General features: G+C 41.6%; 1 protein-coding gene across 2 annotated transcripts in view; it reads left to right on the plus strand.

The window, feature by feature from the left end:
• Eya3 (EYA transcriptional coactivator and phosphatase 3) overlaps positions 1-22355 on the plus strand; it is a 74108-nt gene that overhangs the window by 23649 nt on the left and 28104 nt on the right. Inside the window, exons 3-7 of one of the 2 annotated variants that reach the window (XM_090335468.1) lie at positions 35-78; positions 2998-3077; positions 7560-7626; positions 12282-12418; positions 19573-19710. In XM_090335468.1, the coding sequence (XP_090191594.1) occupies positions 35-78; positions 2998-3077; positions 7560-7626; positions 12282-12418; positions 19573-19710 (466 nt within the window). The remainder of the gene's footprint in view (positions 1-34; positions 79-2997; positions 3078-7559; positions 7627-12281; positions 12419-19572; positions 19711-22355) is intronic. The other variant, XM_090335469.1, reaches the window with a different exon arrangement.

Raw genomic sequence — 22355 nt, forward strand, 5'->3', positions numbered from 1 at the left:
TTGCATTGGTTCCTTTATATATTTATGTTTGCAGGTAAAAAAGGCTAAGATGCAAGAACCAGGAGAACAGCCATTAAGGTATGTAAAGTTGGATTTCTTTTTAATTATGCATTTAATGTATTGTGTATGTGCTCATTAGTGTATAAGCATGCTTTGAGTTGACTTCCCTCTTTGGTTCTTACCATCTAGTTTTTTTGTTTTTTGGGTTTTTTTTTTTTTTGATGGGTTGGGCCTTGAACTCTGGGCCTGGGCATTGCCCTTGAGTTCTTCATCTCAAGGCTACCACACTACCCTACCCCTGGAGCCACAGCACTGCTTCCAGTTTTCTGGTGGTTAATTGGAGATAAGAGTCTCACGATTTGTGGGCTGGCTTTGAACCGTGACCCTCAGATCTCAGCCTCCTGAGCAGCTAGGATTACAGATGTGAGCCACTGGCTCCAGGCACCATCTAGTGTTACATTTAGAAATTATGTGGCTTAATGGTAGAATGCATGGTTATAGTTTAATATTTTCTTTCCACATAGGATCATCTGTTCTGAGACATGGCTCTCAAAATAATGTAGTACTTGCCTACCAAAATAGAATTGTTTGAGCCCAGGTGTTCAAGACCAGACCAAGCAGAGTAATATAGTGAAACACTATTTCCAGAAAATAAAATTTAAAAGTTTCCTTCAAAATAGCTTTTCCTCAAAATTCACGGGCGGATGTTTTTCCTTCTGGATTCATTAGTTGCCTAACAACATGTAATGAACTCGTGCTATATTAGGCACTGTAATATATAGGGACGATTCACTGGTAGAAATGTAAAACAAATGTTTTTTCTTCTGCTACTAGGACTTGGATCCAGGGCCTGGGAACTGTCCCTTAAACTTTTTTTTTTTTGCCAGTCCTGGGCTTGAGCTCAGAGCTTGAGCACTGTCCTTGGACTTTCTCAAGGCTAGAGCTCTACCACTTGAGCCTCAGCACCACTTCCTGCTCTTTTTCTATGTATGTGGTACCGAGGAATTGAACCCGGGTCTTTGTGCATGCTAGGCAAGCACTTTACCACTAGGCCAAACTCCTGGCCCTCCCTTAGCCTTTTCACGTTTCTTTTCTTTTCTTTCTTTTTTTTTTTTTTTGCCAGTGCTCAGGGCCTGAGCACTGTCCTTGGGCTTTCTTCAAGGCTAACACTCTACCACTTGAGTCACAGCACCACTTCCAGCTTTTTCTATGCATGTAGTACCAAAGTATGGAACCTTGATCTTTGTGCATGCTAGGCAAGCACTCTACCACTAGGTCAAATGCCCAGTCCCCACCCCCCTTTTTTTATTTAGCTAGTCCTGGGGCTTGAACTCAGAGCCTGGGCAGTGTCCTTGCACACTTTTTGCTCAAGGCTAGTGCTCTGCCACTTGAGCCACCCAGCACCACTTCTGGCTTTTTCTGTATATGTGGTACTGAGGAACCAAACCCAGGTCTTTGTGCTTGCTAGGCAAGCACTCTACCACTAGACCACACTCCTGACCCACCTTTTCACTTTGCATTGAAGGCTGGTACTCCTACCACTTGAGCACCAGTTCAATTTCTGCCTTTCCCCCCCCTGCCTGGGCTGACTTTGAACTGCAACTTTTAGATTATAGCTTCCTGAGTAGCTAGGATTATAAGCATGAGCCTCCAGTACCTGGCTCAAAATATGGTAATTTCTTCAGTCAAATATACAGTCCACAAAATAGAAAACATAAACCAAGACATGGGAAAAGCAAAGAATGCATTTATGGCCTAAAAGCATGTGGGACTCCTTAGTCATAAGCTCTTCTCCCCTCCAGAAAGGACACAGCTTCTTTCTCATCATGGGTTCTGCCTTCCTTTTCTCTTTTCTTTCTCTCTTTCTCTCTTTCTTTTTTACCAGTCCTGGGCTTGAGCTCAGGGCCTGAGCACTGTCCTTGGACTTTCTCAAGGCTAGAGCTCTACCACTTGAACCTTAGCACCACTTCTGGCTTTTTTCTATATATCTGCTACCGAGGAATCGAACCTGGGTCTTTGTGCATCCTAGGCAAGCACTTTACCACTAGGCCAAACTCCCAGCCCCTCTGCCTTCCTTTTCACCCATCCATAGTTTTGACCTCCTATAAGTTGCTACCAATGAAATGAGCCAGTAACTGCATCTCACATTAATTTTAAGACTGTTCTGCCAAGTTAGGTGCCGGTTATTTATGCTTGTAATCCTGCTACTCAGGAGACAAGATCTGAGGGTCATGGTTCAAAGGTAGCCTAGACAAGAAATCCTTGCAATTCTTTTTTTTTTTTTTTTTTTTTTTTTTTGTCGGTCCTTGGGCCTGGATGATGTTCATGAGCTCTGTTTTCTAGTGATTAATTGGAGTCTCATGTTCTTCAGTGCCCAGGCTGGCTTTGTACTAAAGCCTCCTGAGTAGCTAGGATTATAGGTGTGAACCACTGTACCCAGCTAGAACGATCTGAATACAAACTTTTTTTTTTGGCCAGTCTTGGGGCTTGAACTTAGGGCTTGAGCACTATCCTTGGGCTTTCCCAAGGCTAGAGTTCTACCACTTGAGCCACGGCACCACCACTTTTGGCTGTTTTTGTTGTTGTCAGTCATGGGGCTTGAACTTCTGGGCCTGGGTGTTGTCCCTGAGCTCTTCAGCTCAAGGCTACCACCCTGTCCCTTGAGCCACAGCCCCACTTTCCATTTACTAATACTTAATTAGAGATAAGAATCTCACAGACTTTAGGGACTTTAGTAGACTTTCATGCCCCAGCTGGCTTTGAACCTTGATCCTCAGATCTCAGCTTCTTGGGTAGCTAGGATTACAGGCGTGAGCCATCTCGCCGGACAGTAATGTGCAATTTTAAAGGAATCTACAGACATGAGGAAGAACAACAGAATGCTGGCTCTTTTTTCTTTTTTCCTTTCCTTCCCCTCCCTCCCTCCCTCCCCCCCCCCGCCCCTCAGCATTTTTTGCATTGCCTGTCAGATGCTAATGTATTTTTTTGTTCTTCTAGTCAAGCAAGCAGCACAGATGTCAATGATCAGAAATCAGAAACATCAAGCCTTGCTTCAAACCTTCCTATGTCAGAGGAAAGTAAGTATCCTATGCTATCTGCGATGAAGAGGCTTCCTTATGCTATGTGTTGCTCCTTTTATGTTATTGAGATTCCACATCTCTTTGTGTATGTGCATTTGTGTGTGTTCATATTTGTGCTGTCCTATAAGCTTTATTGATATAACAGCTGAAGAAAAAATTCTCATGGATTCTGCTTATCCAGGGAGTCACACTTACTGATTTTGTTTTTGTTTCACAGTCAGATGTTCTAAAGGTAGTAATGCCTTATTGGGATTTGGAAAATTCCTGGAGCACCTGATATTTTTCTGCCTTTCTAATATAACAAGTAATCCATTATATCAGTCTTGGTTAAGAAAGAAAAGCATTCCCTTCTGCCCAGCATTGATATTGGGCCCTGAGGGAGATCAGCACAAGAAAGAAGTTTTCCACATACCACTTATATTGATCTATTAGACAAAAAGGTTTGTTTTGTATTTTCTTCTTGAAGAAACATATACTTGGTTTAATTTATACACGTATTTCCCAAAATTGCTTCCACAGGGCAAGTTGTCGTCCTTAATGTAAATAGCTTCACCTTTGTGCAGGTTGTCAAACCTATCTCCCTCCCACTTCCATCCCCCATTTGTGACCATGATCTTAGAGCTTTTTCCTGTCACTTAACATTTTTTATCAAGGCTAATACTGGGCTTAAACTCAAAGCCTGGGTCCTCTCCTTTAGCTTTTTCATGCAAGTCTGAACCACAGTTCCACTTTTGGCTTTTTGGTGTTTAATTGGAGATAAGAGTCTCATGGACTTGGTTTTGAACTTCAATCCTTAGATGTCAGCCTCCATAGTAAGTAGGATTACAGATGTGAGCCATCAATGCCCAGCCTCACTTCAAGCTGGTTACTTGAAGATAAGAATCCCTGGCTTCTTTCTGTACATCACCTTTATAATAACAATTGAAATTTAAAGAAAATAATCCATTGGATTTGTCTGCCTGGGCTGGTTTTAAACTTCGCTCCTCAGATCCTAAGTAGGTAGCATTACAGATATGAGCCACTCCATGGCTTATCACATACTTTAAAAGAATAAATAACAGATATCTTGAATTCTATATATTTACTAAAGTGACTTTATTCTAGAGGTTCTTATGCTTTTAGTTTAAGATATAAGAGTTGTTTGAAATGCTTGTTTGTAATGTAGAATTCTAGCTTCAACTTTGGAGGTTGTTACTTGGTAGATCGTATATGGATGGGGAATCTGCATTTTCTAGGAGTTATTAGATAAGTCCTACACATATATGATACTTGGGAAACAGCTCCAATTAATGAAATGTCTCCTGTCTCCTATGTGTTTCTTGGTTATTCTACTCCAAGAAAAATGTCTATTCCCTAATATATATATATATATATATATATTTTTTTTTTTTTTTTTTTTTTTTTTGGTGGGTCATGGGAATTGGGCTCTAGGCCTGGGCGCTGCCCCTGAGCTCTTCTGCTCAAGGCTACTGCCCTATCCCTAGAGCTACAGTGCCACTTCTGGTTTTCTGGTGGTTAATTGGAATTAAGAGTCTCATGGTCTTTACTCCCCAGGCTGGCTTTGAACCTTGATCCTCAGATCTCAGCCTCCTGAGTAGCTAGGATTACACGTGTGAGCCACCGCGCCCAGCTTCCCATGACATTTATGATTATATCTTCCCTACCTTTCCTTTTTACATTAGGTGAAACCTATATCTTTATGTTTTTAGATTCTCTTTTCTTCTCCATTCATACTTACTGGTTTTGGTGATTTTAACATTCTCAGCCTGTATTCTCCAGTATTCTTTATAAGTCATTGCCGTATAACTTCAAAACTTTCAATAACAAATACTTAAATACTTGTAAATACTTTTGTATGCCAGTACTGGCACTTGGATTCAAGGCCTGGATGTTATTCCTTAGCTTTTTTTTCCTCAAAACTGCTTCTGTATTTCTTAAGCCACACTTCCACTTCTGGCTTTTTTTTTTTTTTTTGCTAGTCCTGGGCTTGAGCTCAGTGCCTGAGCACTGTCCTTGGACTTTCTCGAGACTAGAGCTCTACCACTTGAGCCTCAGCACCACATCTGTTTTTTTCTTCTTCTATATATATGGTACCGAGGAATTGAACCTGGGTCTTCATGCATGCTAGGCAAGTACTCTACCACTAGGCCAAACTCCCGGCCCCGTACTTCTGGCTTTTTGGTGGTTAGTTGGCAATAAGAGTCTGGACTGGCTTTGAACCTTAATTTACTCTACTTGGAAACATTTGAATTCCTTGATGAATTTGCCTGTTAACATTTCATACAACCTGTCATAGTGTTTCTCTGTTGGTGCTTTCGGAAGCACTTACCAACCTTTCCTCATTTTAAGTTCTTGCCAGCAGAAAAGGAACCATCACACAGAACTTGAATGAATTTACCTTATATTCTGTATGGTAAGAACTTCCAATCTAATTGCAGTCACCAATTATCAAAATAAATGTTGGTAAATATGATCTTCAAGTTTCTAGTGGTTATGTTTAAATACATCAAAAAGTGGCATTGGGTAAGATCTTCTATAATAATGTCACAACTGTTGACGTTATTTACTGGTGGGCATGAACTGGTCCTTCATCAGCCCTAGACCAGGGCGCTCCCCTTTAGGTGAGGCATTCTTTCAAGGAATCTACCTACATAAAAGGTTAGTTGGGGTGCCGGAGTTTGGCCGAGTAGTGCTTGCCTAGTATGCACAAAGACCTGGGTTCAATTCCTCAGTTCCACATACATAGAAAAGACTGGAAGTGGTGCTGTGGCTCAAGTGGTAGAGCTCTAGACTTGAAAAAGACCAAGGACAGCGCTCAGGCCCCTGAGTTCAAGCCCCAGGACTGACCAAAAAAAAAGTTAGTCGGTTCTGTCTTAGTTCCTATTCACAATAGGATGTCTGCTTTTATCCATGTTCAATAGTGAAAGCATGTTATGATATTAACCGTTTTTACAATGTGGATTGAAATAGTGACTACTGATTGAGATTAAGCTAGCTGACAAATTGGAGTTTACATACTTACCTCTGCTGTAATCATGGGGACCCAACCATTACAACAGCTCTTTCTAGATAAAGTTCTGGAGAATAAAGCAGTTGGAGAAGTCAGTTTACTTGATAGCTTGTGAGAGCATCCCATTAGTTTCACAATTCTGTCTCTGTTTTGCCAAACTTAAAAGACTTTATTATAAAGCAGAAAAAAAAGGTGTAGAAGCATACTTGCCTCTGTTCTACCATTGACCGAACACAAAGTAACAAAATAACAGCAATTTTTGATTAAGGTTGGGTACTTTCCCCAAATCTACATGTGACCTTTCACAAGAATATAGTAAGCAACCATGAGGATGTGAGGATGAAGAAGCAGAATGTGATTTCTTGATCTTCGTTTCTTCCTTCTCTCTCTCTCTCTCTCTCTCTCTCTCTCTCTCTCTCTCTCTCTCTCTCTCTCTCTCTCTCTCTCTTTTTTCTTCTTTCGTGGGTCAGGGTGCTTGAACTTGGCCTGGGCACTGTCCCTGAGATCTTCAGCTCAAGGCTACCTGCCCTACCCCTGGGTCTGGGCTCTGTCCCTGAGGGTTTCAGCTCAAGGCTACCTGGAGCCAAGCCCCACTTTCCATTTTCTTTTTTTTTTTGCCAGTCCTGTGGTACCGAGCGAGGAATCGAACCCGGGTCTTCATGCATGCTAGGCAAGCACTTTAACCACTAGGCCAAACTCCCGGGCCCCCCACTTCCCATTTTCTAAAGGTTAATTGGAGATAAGAGTCTCAGGTCCATTTGTACCTGGGCTGGCTTTGAACCTTTATCCTCAGATCTCAGCCTCTTGAGTAGCTAGTATTACAGGCATGAGCCACCACCTGGCTTGATCTTGCTTTCTAAGATTGCCTGTAAATGCAGCTGAGAGGTTTGAGTGTTGCATTTATAGTTCAGATCAGTGACAGGAGGAGATAGAAATCACTTGTTTTCAGCTGGAGCACAGTGGCTCATACCTCTAATCCTGGCTACTCTGAAGGCTGAGATCTGAGGATCACAATTCAAAGCCAGTCTGGGCACCAAAGAACAAACGTGAGACTCTTCTCCAATTAATCACTAGAAAATGGGCAATGGGGCTGAAGAGCTCAGGGACAACACCCAGGCCCAGGGATAGGGAAGTAGCCTGGAGCTGAAGAGCTCTGGCACAGTGCCCAGGCCCAGATCTCAAGCCCCATGACCCAACAAAAAAAGAAAAAAGGAAATCACTTGTTACCAACTTTCAACTTTCTTTTTGCATATACTCCCCCCTTTGCCATTCTTGATTTTTTTTTTACTGTTTCCTACAGTCTTTAACAAATTTATAATCATAAAGGTGGTACATAATCTTCTTTACTTGCTAGTTTCCAAGCTGTTATGTGTTATTTACTTTGAAAGACTATATAGCGGGGTACCTAATTTTCACATTTCATTTTTGACATGTTCTAACTTTCTTACCTGGTGATATCTTTCTTTCAGTTATGACATGCACCGATTACATCCCTCGCTCATCCAATGATTATACCTCACAAATGTATTCTGCAAAGTAAGTTGAATAATTATATTCTATATATCTTTTTCTTTAGGTACATTACAAAACTTAATCTTTATTTTCCCCTTTCTTGTTCTGTGTGTCTTTACTCCAGTTTTTTTTTTTTTTTTGCCAGTCCTGGGCTTGGGCTCAGGGCTTGAGCACTGTCCTTGGACTTTCTCAAGGCTAGCACTCTATCACTTGAGCCTCAGCACCACTTCCAGCTTTTTGCTATGTATGTGGGGTACCAAGGAATTGAACCCTGGTCTTTGTGCATGCTAGGCAAGCACTCTACCACTAGGCCAAACTCCCAGCCCCTTTACTCCAGTTTTTTATTCCCTCTAAATACAACTTAATCTGTCATCCTTTCAACTATATTTGCTTGTCTTACATAGGCATTCACTCCAAATGCATAGACAATGGAAATGCAAAATAGTGATCAGTCCTATTATGGGTAGACCTCTGATCATTCTCTTTCCCTTATCTTGTCACATAAATCAATAAAAGCAGCTTAAATTAATCTCAGACTGAAACTTAGTCTGTATGGTATTCATTTTCCACTTTCTTCCTTTCTCTCTCTCTCTTTTCTCTCCTTCCTTCCTTCCTTCCTTCTTTTCTTTTCTTTTCTTTTCTTTTCTTTTCTTTCTTTCTTTCTTTCTTCCTTCCTTCCTTCCTTCCTTCCTTCCTTCCTTCCTTCCTTCCTTCCTTCCTTCCTTTCTTTCTTTCTTTCTTTCTTTCTTTCTTTCTTTCTTTCTTTCTTTCTTTCTTTCTTCCTTTCTTCCTTTTGGCTTGAACTCTGGGTCTGGTTCTGTGCAAGGCTACCGCTCTACCACATTGAGCCACAGTGCTCCTTCTAGTGGTTAACTGGGGATAAGAGTCTCACCAACTTTCCTGCCCAGGCTGGCTTTGAGCTGTGATCCTCAAATCCCAGTCTCCTGAGTAGCTAAGATTATAGGTGTGAGCCACCAGCACTGGCCTAAATGGTTTTTATCATTGTAGAAGATTTAAGTTTTATACATACTCTGAGCCATAATTAGTAGTATCCTTAGACGCTTTTTGTTCAAGGCTAGCTCTCTGCCACTTGAGCCACAGCACCACTTATGTCTTTTTCTGTGTATGTGGTTCCCAGGAATCGAACCCAGGGCTTTGTGCATGCTAGGCAATCACACTACCACTAGGCCATGCTCCCGGGCCATGCCCAGGCTTTTTTTGTTTGTTTTTTGGTCAATCATGGGGCTTGAACTCAGGGCCTGGGTGCTATCCTTAAGCTTTTCTGATCAAGGTTAGCACTCTACCACTTTAAACCACAGCTCCACTTCTGGTTTTCTGCTGGTTAATTGGAGATAAGAGTCTCACAGACTTTCCTACCCTGGCTAGCTTTAAACCTTGGTCCTCAGGTCTCAGCCTCCTGAGTAGCTAGGATTACAGATGTGAGCCACCAGCTCCTGGCTGTGTTCAGGTTCTTTTTTTTTTTTGACCAATCTTTAGACTTGAACTCAGGGCCTGGGCACTGTCCCTGAGCTTCATTTTGCTCAAGGCTAGAGCTTTACCATTTGAGTCACACAGCACTGCTTTCAGCTTTTTTTATGTGGTACTGAGGAATCAAACCCATGGCTTCATGCATGGTAGAAAATCACTTGACCACTGAGCCACATTCCCAGTCCCTGGCTGTGTTTGGGCTCTTGTTTAAGGAACATTCTCAAAATAGAATTGAACTTAAAGTAAGAGTCTTGGTGTGTTGAAGTCACAAAGAGATATGTTTAGATCTTCACAGGGTAATATCAGCATTTAAAACCAACCAAGGAGTCACTTCTGAGATGGTTAGGCACAGAATACTGTGATCAAGTTTCTGATTGTACATTAACAAAGAATGGACCTGTTCACGCAGACATACACAGGTGCATTCATTAGGCCAGGCTATATTCTTAGGCACTAGCAAATTCAAGAGACAAATTGGTGAGAAATAGCTATGAGGCTGTTATACAAAATATACTGGCATTTTTTTTCCTTGTTCTTTATACCTTGTGAATTTGCATTAGATTAAAATAAAAGTCAACACAATGAATTTTTTCAAGTTCTCCTAGTGAACACTAATGGTGACCTTGGGCCATTCTTGTGTGATTTTTCTTTTTGTTTGCTTGTTTGTTTGTTGGTTTGTTATGGGGCTTGAACTCTGGACCTGGGTCCTGTCCCTGAGCTCTTCTGCTCAAGGTTAGTGCTCTACTACTTGAGCTATAGCACCACTTCCAGTTTTCTGGTGTTACTTGGAGATAAGAGTCTCATGGACTTTAGTGTGGGGGCTGGCTTTGAACCACTATCCTTAGATCTCACCTTTATGAGTAACTAGGATTACAGGCATGAGCCACTGGTGCCTAGATAAAATTCAAGGTTTTTTTGTGGGGGGGGCGGTTGGGAATCAGGCATGGGACTTGAACTCTGGGTCTGGACGTTGAGCCTGAGCAATTCTGCTCAAGGCTGCTACCCTACTCCTAGGCCAGGGCGTTGTTCATGAGCTCTTTAGCTCAAGGCTACTGCCCTACCCTTGAGCCAGACTCCACTTCCCACTTTTTGGAAGTTAATTCGAGATAAGAGTTTCAGGTCCTTTTGGCCTGGGCTGGCTTTGAACCTTGATCCTCAGATCTCAGCCTCCTGAGTAGCTAGGATTACAGGCATGAGCGTCAGGGCCAGTCAGGGCCAGCCGTCAGGGCCAGCCATTCTAACTCTTGAGCCACAGCACCACTTCCTATTTTCTGGTGGTTAATTGAGATAAGCATCTCATGGACCTTAGTGCCCAGGCTGGCTTTGAACCTGTGAGTAGCTAGGATTATAGACATTAGCCACGGGGTGGGGGCGGGGCAGCTCAAGGCTAGCACTCTACCAATTGAGCCACAGCACCTCTTATGTAATTTTCTTTTTTTTTTTTTTTCTTTTTTTTTTTTTTTTTTTGCCAGCCCTGGGCTTGAGCTCAGGGCCTGAGCACTGTCCTTGGACTTTCTCAAGGCTAGAGCTCTACCACTTGAGCCTCAGCACCACTTCCGGCTTTTTTTCTATATGTGGTACCGAGGAATCGAACCCGGGTCTTCATGCATGCTAGGCAAGCACTTTAACCACTAGGCCAAACTCCCGGCCCGTAATTTTCTTTTATGAAGTGGCTGACTTTATTATTTGGAAAGATTATTAGGTAGAAAGGTGAAACACATTGCTCATTTATGTCACAATGTTTATTAAGATTAGCTCTGATAGTGTCACTCTTTGCTCATCAATTTCATTGCCTCCCAGTTGTTTCAAATTTGTCTGACTGTTTTAGCCTGGCATTCAAGGTCCTTGCTTTCTCTTTCTACCTTGTGCTAGTTGGTTCCCTTCTGTGTAATATACTTCACTTGATTTAATGTTTACTTCTTTTTCTGTACCCTTGCCAGGGCTTCTCCCCCCACTTATTGTTCCAGAACTTTCTTTTCTCTATGTCCTTCTCATCTGTTCAGCTCACTACTGCATCTTTGCATTGCTCCTTTATAGTAGTCACTGCACAGAATTGGAAAAACAAACAAAAAAACTCCCCAAACCCCACAACCTTTCCCTTGCTAAAACACAACCCTCCCATATTTCTTTTCTTTTTCTTTTTCTTTTTTTTTTTTTTTTTGGCCATTATCTAAGTTTTAAGTACAGTACAGCAAAATATACCAAATAAAACTGGCACGGTGGCTCACACCTGTAGTCAGAAGACTGAGATCTGAGGATCAAAGTTCAAAGGCAGCCTGGGCACAAAAGGACCTGAGACTCTTATCTCTAGTTAACCTTTGAAAATGGGAACTGGGGTGTGGCTCAAAGGTTGGGTGGAAGCATTGAACTGAAGAGTTCAGGGACAGCTCCCAGGCTGCGTTCAAGCACCATGACCCACAAAAAAATTAATTAATTAAAAAATAAAACTGGCATTTAAACATAATTGAAGACCCTGTCTCTGAGGTGGTTGACAGTATGCTCAGACTTATTTGTTAGTTAACCTGGCTCAATTTAAAGATCTTGGGGCCCACCTTACCTCTGTTTTCTGATGAGGCTGCTGCTGGCCTTTCCTCTACCAGACTCACCCTCTTTTCCAAATCCTCTTGTCGAGTTGGGCTCAGGGTTGTGGGTAGAGAATGAGAGACAGTTGCCAAACCTGTTCCAACCTGTTTTCTGTTACCTTTTTTTTTTTTTTCCCCATTCCTGGGCTTAAGCTCAGGGTCTGAGCACTGTCCTTGGACTTTCCTCAAGGCTAGTGTTCTACCCTGAGCCACCACACCACTTCTGGCTTTTTCTATGTATGTGGTACCAAGGAATCGAACCTGGGTCTTTGTGCATGAGAGGCAGGCACTCTACCACTAGGCCAAACTCCCAGCCCTTTCTGTTACTTTTTGCACTTTATTCTGTATGTGGACATAGGGCGCAAATCAGTGTAATTTCTATGTCTCATATAGGGCCTTGCATATAGCCCATCACAAATGCTTATAGGGTAATTAATGGATGATAGTGGGACCTTGGAAGAGAAAAAAGTGTTCTACTTTTTGACCTGAGTCATTTTGTATAAAGGCTTATCTTGGTTGTGATTCTTTAAGTGGCATGAGCTACTTTACCTATTTTTGCACTATTAGAATGAGATGCATGAAAAATTTTGCTTTCTTGAATTTTTCTAGAACTTATGCACATATCCTCTCAGTTCCTGTTTCGGAAACAGCTTACCCTGGGCAGACCCAATACCAGACTCTGCAGCAGGCTCAGCCCTACACTGTCTACCCTCAGGCAACACAAACATATGGACTACCTCCTTTTGGTAAGGAATTTTATCATTAGCAGTTTTTAAGGATGTTGGTTTATCCTCCAGAAACTTCTATCTTAACCCAGAAAGCAAACATGGCTGATGAGGAAGCAGAAGGATATGTTACCCTTCTCAGAGTAACTGAGTGGTTACTAGGTATGGGAGTTTGATATACAACTTTCTAGCTATATATCTTTTTTTTTTTTTGGCCAGTCCTGGGGCTTGAACTTGGGGCCTGAGCACTGTCCTTGGCATTTTCCTCAAGGCTAGCACTCTGCCACTTGAGCCACAGTACCACTTCTGGCTTTTTTCTATGTATGTGGAATTGAACCCAGATCTTGGTGCATGCTAGGCAAGCACTCTACCACTAGGCCAAACTCCCGGCCCCCTAGCTGTGTATCTTTGATGTATATGATATAAAATCAGAGTTTTTCAATACTCACTTGTTCGCCAACCAGAATGTAGCTACTCCAGGGTCTTAACTTTGAAGCTTAGAATGTTTAAGTATCTTGAAAAAAACTTATTGTTGACTTGCTTTGTATATAACATAGTACCATGGACAGGTAGTCATAAAAATATAATTGAAAGTGACCAAATTTGCTAAAACAAAGTATTATGAATGTCCAGATAAAAATGCCTCATAGGGAGTCCTTTTTATTTATTCTGTCTTTTTATCATTCATCTTTTTATTTCTTTTAAATGTCTTGGATAGGCATTCATGGGTTCAGTGAGTTACTGGAAGATTCTTTGGAAATTTTATGTCTTTACTAATGTTTGTTTATGTTTATAAATTGGGAATATATGCCATGTATTTTATTGTTCTTCTCTGTTCTTCAAGCACTATCATCAGAAAATTGAGGATATTATTTTTAAATCTGCAATATATTAATGTTATTTTATAATTTTATTTAAGCAAGTTAGAAATTAGAAAATTTTTCCAGAGAAATGTCCACATAGATTCTGGATGTGTTAGTGTTGCCTGCTTTTGATTTCTGCATTTCTATTTTTTCTGACCCACTGGGCTAGTGCTTTTATGTTAGTGACAGCTTTCTTGCTTTTAGGTTTGTAAACATTCTTTGGCTCCTGGTTGCTGCCAAAAACAAAAATAGTGCTGGGTGAATTGGAGATGATTCTTGGGGACTTTTCTACCCCAAATGGCTTTGAATCTCAATCTTTCAGGTCTCAGCCTCCTGAGTTGCCAGGATTCCAAGTATGGGTGGGTGTCAGTGACTCAAGCCTGTCTGTAATCAATCCTAGCAACTCAGAGATGGAGATCTAAGGATTACAGCCCTAAGCCAGTCAGAGCAGGAAAGTCCAAGAGACTCTTATCTCCAGTTAATCACAGAAAAAGCCGGAAAGGCTTAAGTGGTAGAGTACCACATTTAAGCACAAAAGCTCAGTGTTCATGCCCTAAGTTCAAGCCCCAAAACTGGCACCAAAAGAGAGAGAGAAGGGGGAAGGGGAGGAGAGAGGAAGAGAGGATAATTTTTAATGATGATAGGAGTTTATAACTGTATGAGAGAGGAAAAGACATTTCGTGCTTCCCCATTTGTATATCTGTGCCTTCTCAGTAAGTAAAATCTTTGTGATACATTTAATCAGCCAAAATGAAATTATTTTTGAAGGAGAACTCTGGGAATATGTTTGTGTTTATTTCATGTGCGCGCTTGCATGTGTGCGTGTATATTAGGGCTAGAACTCAGGATCTGGGCACTGTCCTTTAGCATTTTTTCTTGGGACTAGGGCTGTATCACTTGAGCCACAATCTACTTCTGGCTTTTTGGTAGTTAATTGGAGATAAGAGTCTCATGACTTTTCTGCCCAGCCTGGCTTTGAACTATGATTCTCGGATCTCAGCCTCCTGAGTTTCTAGGATTAGAGGCATGAGTCACCAGCACCTGGCTTTTTGTTTATTCCTCTTTTCTCTTCTTTTCTTTTCTCCTCTTTTCATTGGTTGTGGGGCTTGAACTCTGGGCTTAGATGCTGTCCCTGAGCTCTTCAGCTCAAGTCTAGTACTCTACCACTTTGAGCCACAGCACTACTTCCAGTTTCTGGTGGTTAATTCGGTGCCTGGGCTGGCTTTGAAGTGTGATCCTCAGATCTCAGCCTCCTGAGTAGCTTGGATTATAGGCATGAACTACCAGTGCCCAGCTTTGTTTATTTCTTAGTGTATATGTTAAAGCTGATTTTTCAACAGTTGGCTTATTATAAGCTAGTTATTATAATTTTTTCACATTGTTTTTTTGCCCCTCCCTGTTTTGATCTGGATTTGGATTTACTATTATAAAGCCCTTTATAATATTGAACAGTTGATTATTCCTGTTATTGAATTTTGTGTGTGTGGTGGGAATGGGGAACGGGGCAAGGGGCAAGTTCTGGGGCTGAAAATCAGGGCTAGGGTGCTGTCCCTGAGCTTTTTTGCTTAAAGCTATTGTTGTACAACTTGAACAGCTCCACTACCAGCCTTTTGGTGGTTAATTGGAGATATGAGCCTCATGGACTTTTTTTTTTTTTTCCTCATGGACTTTTGTGCCTGCCTGACTTCAAACCATGACCCTCAGGTCTCAGCTATTTGAGTAGCTAGGATTACAAATGTGAGCTACTGACACTAAGCTATGTTGAATTCCTATTATGGCTGAGCTCAATTTATAGAATGCTATCTTTGTGATTATTCCACTGTATTAAAAAGGAAAGGAAATTCTGTACAGTAAACTAATCTCTTCAGAACTTGGAAGAAACATTGTTTATATTATAAAGAAAAGTTAAGACTCCTTTAATCTGCTTTTGTTTAATATTTGTGGGCAAAAGAGACTTCTGCTACATAATTTTATCATTTGTAATTGAGATGTAAACAATTATTGCTTAATTTGGTTTTAAGTAATATATGAGATATGCAGTGAGAGCCATGATAAAGTAACACATTTTTCCAGAGAAGTTATAAAAGATACCCGTAATACTTTCTAAATTTCTTGCATCTTTAAGAATTATTTTGCATGTGGATTTTTGTTGATGGTGGTATCGATACACTCATCTGCATGTACAGAAAACCATTTCTGTGAACTTACAGGCTTGCACTTCCCATGGAGGTGCTCCTCCCACTTGAGACGTGTTCCCAGTCCTACTTTTTTTTTTTTGCCAATCCTAGGGCTTGAGCTCAGGGCCTGAGCACTGACCTTGGGCTTTCTCAAGGCTAGGGCTCTACCACTTGAGCCACAGCACTATGTGTGTGGTATGGAGGAATCAAACTTGGGTCCTCATGCATGCTAGGCAAGCACTCTTACTGTGAGGCCAAACTCCTGGTTCCATTCTACCCCCGCCCTGGTCCTGGGACTTGAACTCAAGTCCAAGGTGCTCTCCCTGAGGTTTTTTTTGCTCACAGCTGGTGCTCTACTTGTTGAGCCACTTGTAACGTTGGTGGCTAATTGTAGACTTTTCTGCCAGGCCTATCTTTGAGCCACTATCATCAGACCTTAGCATTCTGAGTAATAGGATTATTGGTGTGAGTCACTAGTACTCAGTCTTACTTTTCTTTTCTCTTTTTGTTTTTTGTCAGACATGCATGCTCTGGGCCTGGCCACTGTCCCTGAGCTCTTCAGCTCAAGGATACCATCCTACCCCTTGAGCCATAGCACCACGTCTGGTTTTCTGGTGGTTAATTGGAGATAAGAGTCTCATGAACTTTAATACCTGGGCTGGCTTTGAACCATGATCCTCAGATCTCAGCCACCTGAGTAGCTAGTATTATAGGCCATTATAGGCGTGAGCCACGAGCCCAGCTGAGTCTCAGGTTCTTTTTTGAGAGGGGGGGGTCATGAACTCTGGGCCTAGGCGTTGTCCCTGAGCTCTTCAGCTCAAGGCACAGCCCTTGACCCACAGACCCACATCCCCTTTTCTAGAGAATAATTGGAGATAAGAGTCTCACAGTCTTTAGTCCCTGGGCTAGCTTTGAACTGCACTCCTCAGATCTCAGCCTCCTGAGTAGCTAGGATTACTGGTGAGAATCATCACATCACGCCTGGCTTACTTCTTTTGAAATCAAGAATTTAGTACACTTTGTTATCTTACTGCTGCCTGTTTTCAAATTAGTCTATTTCAGATATAAATAGAACTTTGAGAAAATTTTATTTTTCCAAGCATATGTGCTAGGAGTAAGTACTTCATTCTACATGTTACTGTCACTTTCTCTTGAAAAAGCCCAAGGATAGTGCTCAGGCCCTGAGTTCAGTCCCCAGGACTGGCAAAAAAAAAAAGGGGGGGGGGGAGTTTGGCCTAGTGGTAAAGTGCTTGCCTAGCATGCACGAAGACCTGGGTTTGATTCCTTGGTACCACATACTTAGAAAAAGCCAGAAGTGGTGCTGAGGCTCAAGTGGTGGAGTTCTAGCCTTGAGAAAAATCCAAGGACAGTCCTTAGGTCCTGAGCTTAAGCCCAGGACTGGCAAAAAAAAAAGGGCCGGGAGTTTGGCCTAGTGGTAGAGTGCTTGCCTAGCATGCACGAAGACCCGGGTTCGATTCCTCGGTACCACATACATAGAAAAAAACTGTAAGTGGTGCTGAGGCTCAAATGGTAGAGCTCTAGCCTTGAGAAAATCCAAGGACAGTGCTCAGGCCCTGAGTTCAAGCCCAGGACTGGCAAAAAAAAAAAAATGGGCCGGGAGTTTGGCCTAGTGGTAGAAGGAATATGGACAGTGCTCAGGCCCTGAGCTCAAGCCCAGGACTGGCCAAAAAAAAAAGAAAGAAAACAAGGAATATGACACATTCCTACCTTATATACCATATCCCTTGGTCAGCCTAAGATTTTCAATCTCCCTGTACTCTTCTTAGATTCACTTAAGACAGTGGCAGATGTTGAGTTGCACCAAGATATTCTACCCTAGTGTGAGGAGGCAGAGGTTCGCATTATATGATGAGTTATTTATTTATTTTTAGTTAAAAAAATTTTTTTTTGCCAGTCCTGGGCCTTGAACTCAAGACCTGGGCACTGTCCTTGGGCATTCTCAAGGCTAGAGCTCTGCCACTTGAGCCACAGCACCACTTCCAGCTTTTTTCTATGTATGTGGTACCAAAGAATCAAACCTGGGTCTTCATGTATGCTAGACAAGTGTCACACTCCCAGTCTCAATGTGTTGTTGTTGTTTTTTTTAACTGCATATATTAAGTAACTGCGTGTGTGTGTGTGTGTGTGTGTGTGTGTGTGTGTGTGTGTGTGTGTGTGTGAGGGTGTGAGGGTGTGAGGAGTAAGGGAAATGAACTAATGTTGAATTTGAAGTCATGGATTTAACATTAATGTTGATTCTGTAGAATGTGTTTTCATGGATAAACCTTATTGGACATAATGATTAGCTTCAACTATACTGATCCAGCAAGAAGGCATGCAGAATGCAGAAGAAAACCAGGAAAATTGGGGCCAGGAGTTTGGCCTAGTGGTAGAATGCTTGCCTAGCATGCACAAAGACCCAGATTTGATTCTTTGGTACCACATACATAGAAAAAAGAAGCCAAAGGTAGTGCTGAAGCTCAAGTGGTAGAGCTCTAGTCTTGAGAAAGTCCAGGCACAGTGCTCAGACGCCAAGCTCAAGCCCAGAACTGGCAAAAAGAAAGAATGAATGAATGAAAGAAAGCAAGCAAGCAAGCAAGCCAGGAACATCAAGAGTTCTAAATACCTTGTTTTGCATAGTTAAAATTGTCACCAAAACTATTCTGGTGCAGGTTGCTCATGCTTTATAATTCTAGATACTCAGGAGGTTGGATGTAAAGGCATAGCTCAGCCATAAAGGACGAAGGTATAGCTCATTGAGAACAAGAGGACCTAAGCTTAAGGCCTGAGTTCAAGCCTCAAAGGATATCCTTAAGTTCTTGTGCAGAATCAAAATATTTGTTTCTACTTTCCTACTTTTTAAAAAGGGAACTACAGCTAGAAGGTAGAAAAGATCTAACAGAAAGAAAAATGATCTAGGAATCTAAAAATCACAACTGTAATTCAGTTCTATTTAGTATTAAGCAGATGTCTTTACAAATCATAGTACCTGCTACAGCTATGTCTATAATGTATACCACCACATTGTTAATCTTTGAAACAATAATTCTGAGATCTAAAGATCTATTCACTATTTCCTGCTTCCTAAGAAGGTAGGAAAGGATATAAATATATTTAGGGAAGACTGTCACTCAAGAGCATTATGATAAAAATAAAACAAAAATGACCAATACGATGTTTGTCAACCTGAGATAGATTTGTGTTCTGATATGGAAAGATACTTCTTAGCTTAACTGAGTACAAAAGCAAATTGTGAATCGTTTGTGTAATCTCATGTTTTTATAAAAAGAAGGCTCTGTAACCAGAAATCTGGATGACTTCTGAAAAACACTAATAGTTATCTCTGGGTGATAGAATTAAATATAACAGCCTTTTCTAAACTATATAATTTTATAATATAAGCATGAATTTCTTTCCTAGTCAGAAGCAACAAAAATAATAAGGTAAAATTCACCTTAAGAAAACAGAGGCATTGTGCCAGGAGTTTGGCCTAGTGGTAGAGTGCTTTCTTAGCATGCACGAAGACCTGGGTTCGATTTCTCGGTACCACATACCAACAAAAAAGCTGGAAGTGGTGCTGTGGCTCAAATGGTAGAGCATTAGCCTTGAGAAAGCCCAAGGACAGTGCCCAAGGCCCTGATTTCAAGGCCCAAGACTAGCAAAACAAAACAAAACAAAACAGAAGCATTTAATATATTTTAGAAAACTGTGTTGCCAGTTTATGGGTAAGTGAATTATGAACTTATTGTGGACTGTCTCCTACCCTGACAGTCTGGATGAACACTTTGTTACTGTATATGAGCATCACACTCTCTAGGACAAATCCTCCAATGTGGTATCAATAACTTTTATAAATCTTGGTCTTTCCTCCCACCCACTGAAATGAACTCTGAATATGCCACTATTGGAGTTTGTAATCAAGATTTTCATTTCTATAGCCCTGCTTCCTAAGTGCTTGAAAATGTATTTGCTTGTGATGTATTATGATTGGGAGAATCAATAATTTTCTCTTACAAGCAAATTTACTGTTATTTTAATATTTAGATTTTAACCCAACTGGCTGATATTTGAAAGCATAATCATGCTTCTCAGTCCCAGTGTGTTGTTTGTAATTGGTCCAATTTATCTGATTCAGGTGCATTGTGGCCAGGTATGAAACCTGAAAGTGGTTTAATTCAGACTCCATCTCCAAGCCAACACAGTGTTCTTACCTGCACAACAGGGTTAACCACAAGCCAGCCAAGCCCAGCACATTATTCTTATCCCATTCAAGGTAAATAGGCATGGTTGTGTGTGTGTTTTTAATTATTACTGTATTTTTTTTGTTTTTAATCTACCTGTATCTCCAAACAAATTGGATAATACAGGAGCTCTGACTGCCAAAATAGAAAGGGGTGATCATATGCATTTGTGCATGCTTTTTTGTGTGAGGCAAACCAGAGCTAAAGGGTATGTATGTCTTGTAAATCATTCAGGCTATGAATGTGAGCTGTTTAGTAGATTTGAAGCCTTTCCTTTTGCATGTTTGTTTCCAGAAAAGCTTTTTGGTTTTTGTGCTGGTCAGCTCTCAGTGGAATTCTGTCCTGTAAATGAGCCGACTTCATGAGTCATAATTGTGCTGACTTCCTTTATGTGAATTATTGGAGTGGCATGTGAGATGTAATGCTTTTCTGTTGTGGCTTTGTCACACCTGCTGCCGTGCCTTTACTACTTTGTAGTAAAAGCATTTGTTTCTCTTGTTCATTACTTCTTTAGCCCCGTGCTGGTGACTCATGCCTGTAATCCTAGCTGCTCAGGAAGTTGAGATCTGAGGATCACAGTTCAAAGCCAGCTCAAGCAGGAAATTGCATAAGATTCCTATCTCCAGTTAAGCATAAAAAAACAAAAAAAGCCAGAGCTGTGGCTCAAATGGAAAAGTGCTAGCTTTGAGCAGAAAAGCTCACTGATGACAATGCACAGGCCCTGAGTTCAAGCCTGTGGACTCACAATAGCAAAAAAAAAGAAAAGGGCATTACTTTAAAAAAAAGTTGATTATTAGGCTGTGGCTATGGAAGAATACTTGCCTCATAACAGTAACAACAACAAAAGCTTGTGGTTATTTCTATTTCAGGATGAAAAGCAAATTCAATGCAATGTCATTGTACAAACTGAGAAGTAGTGTCTGTGTGCCTGACCTATTCTGTTTTCTTTTTTTTTTTTTGTATTCTTTTTTCTTACAGCCTTTTTTCCCCCTCCTCCGCCTCCTCCTCCTCCTCCTCTTCTTCTTCTTCTTCCTCTCTCTCTCTCTCTCTCTCTCTCTCTCTCTCTCTCTCTCTCTCTCTCTCTCTCTCTCTCTCTTTCTTTCTTTCTTTCTTCTTTGCCAGTCCTGGGGCTTGAAATCAGGCCCTGGGCACTATCTATAGGCTTTTTTAAGGCCAGTGCTCTACCACTTCAGCCACAGCACCACTTCTGACTTTTTCTATGTATGTGGTTCCAAGAAATCAAACCTGGGTCTTCGTCTATGCTAGGCAAGCACTCTGCCACTAGGCATTACTTTTTACAGAAGAGACATTAGAGCATGAGTATAGACAGCTAAAACTTATGTGAGGTCCTCTTGAGATACAAACTTCTTTGGGAATTCAACCAGTTTTGATGTAAATGAAAATATTTTGTTTTCAGTTAAATGATTGGAAGCTACTATTGAATCCACTGAAAACATAAGTGCTCACTTCGTTCTTTCTAAAATGAGAACAAACCAGGAGGGAAAGCTTGTGTTATCATATTCTCTCCCCCTCTCTCCCTCCCCCTCCCTCTTCCTCTCTCCCTCCCCCTCTCTCTTCCTCTCTCCCTCCCCCTCTCTCCCTCCCCCTCCCTCCCTCTCCCCCTCCCCCTTCTTCCTTCCCCCTCCCCCTCCCTCTCCCCTCTGGCAGGGGATTAGATTTTACTTTGTTTAACTCAGGCCAACCTTGAACTCATGAATCTTCCTGCCTCGTTCACCTGAAAAGCTAGGGCAACAGGTACATGCCCCATTCCTGGCTTTCCTTTCATTGTGATGAAGTATTTCTTAAGGTTAATCGGCTATGGGTGCAACCCCAAGCAGTGTAGTAGTATCCCTGATGACTTCACCTAGGTTGTAAGAAGAGAAAGGATTCTCATGTCTTAGTAATAACTGTCACTATGGTGTCCAACCACCATTTTTCTGTGTAGCCCAGGCTTTTGCACTGCTCTGTGTGTGTGTGTGTGTGTGTGTATACACGCACGCATGTATGCGTGCATGTGCACATGCACATGTGCACTCACATATGTGCAGGTACTAGGATTTGAACTCAGGAACTCCCACTTTTGCCCTGCTTTTTCCATTCACAGGTGGCACCATATGTAAGGTTAAGTCTATCTCATGTAGTTATTGTATTTAAGAAAGTAAACCCAGCTGGGTGCCAGTGACTTATGCCTATAATCCTAGCTACTCAGGAGACTAAGGTCTGTGGAACATGGTTCAAAGCCAGCCCAGGCACAAAAGTCCGCGAGATTCTTACCTCCAATTAACCATCAGAAAACCAGAAGTGGTTTAACTCAAGTGTTAGAGCATAAGCCTTGAGTGAGCTTAAGGACAGTGCCCAGGCCCAGAGTTCAAGCCCCAACACTGACCAAAAAAAAAAAAGGAAGGAAGGAAGAGAACCCTTAGGACTCTTAATACTTTGGGGCAAAGAGTACCATAGAAAAATGAAAATCCTTGGGCTGGGAATGTAGCCTAATGGTAGAGTGCTTACTTAGCATGCACAAAGTCCTAGGTTTGATTCCTTGGTACCACATTCACAGAAAAAGTTAGTAGTGCTTTGGCTCAAGAGATAGAGTGCTAACCTTGAGCAAAACAAGTGTCCAGTAACAGTGCCCAGGCTTTGAGTTCAAGCCCCAGGACTGGCAAAAAGAAAGGAAGGA

The sequence above is a fragment of the Megascapheus bottae genome, chromosome 6 (assembly GCF_031878675.1).
Source record: "Megascapheus bottae isolate mThoBot1 chromosome 6, mThoBot2.hap1, whole genome shotgun sequence".
NCBI lineage: Eukaryota > Metazoa > Chordata > Mammalia > Rodentia > Geomyidae > Megascapheus > Megascapheus bottae.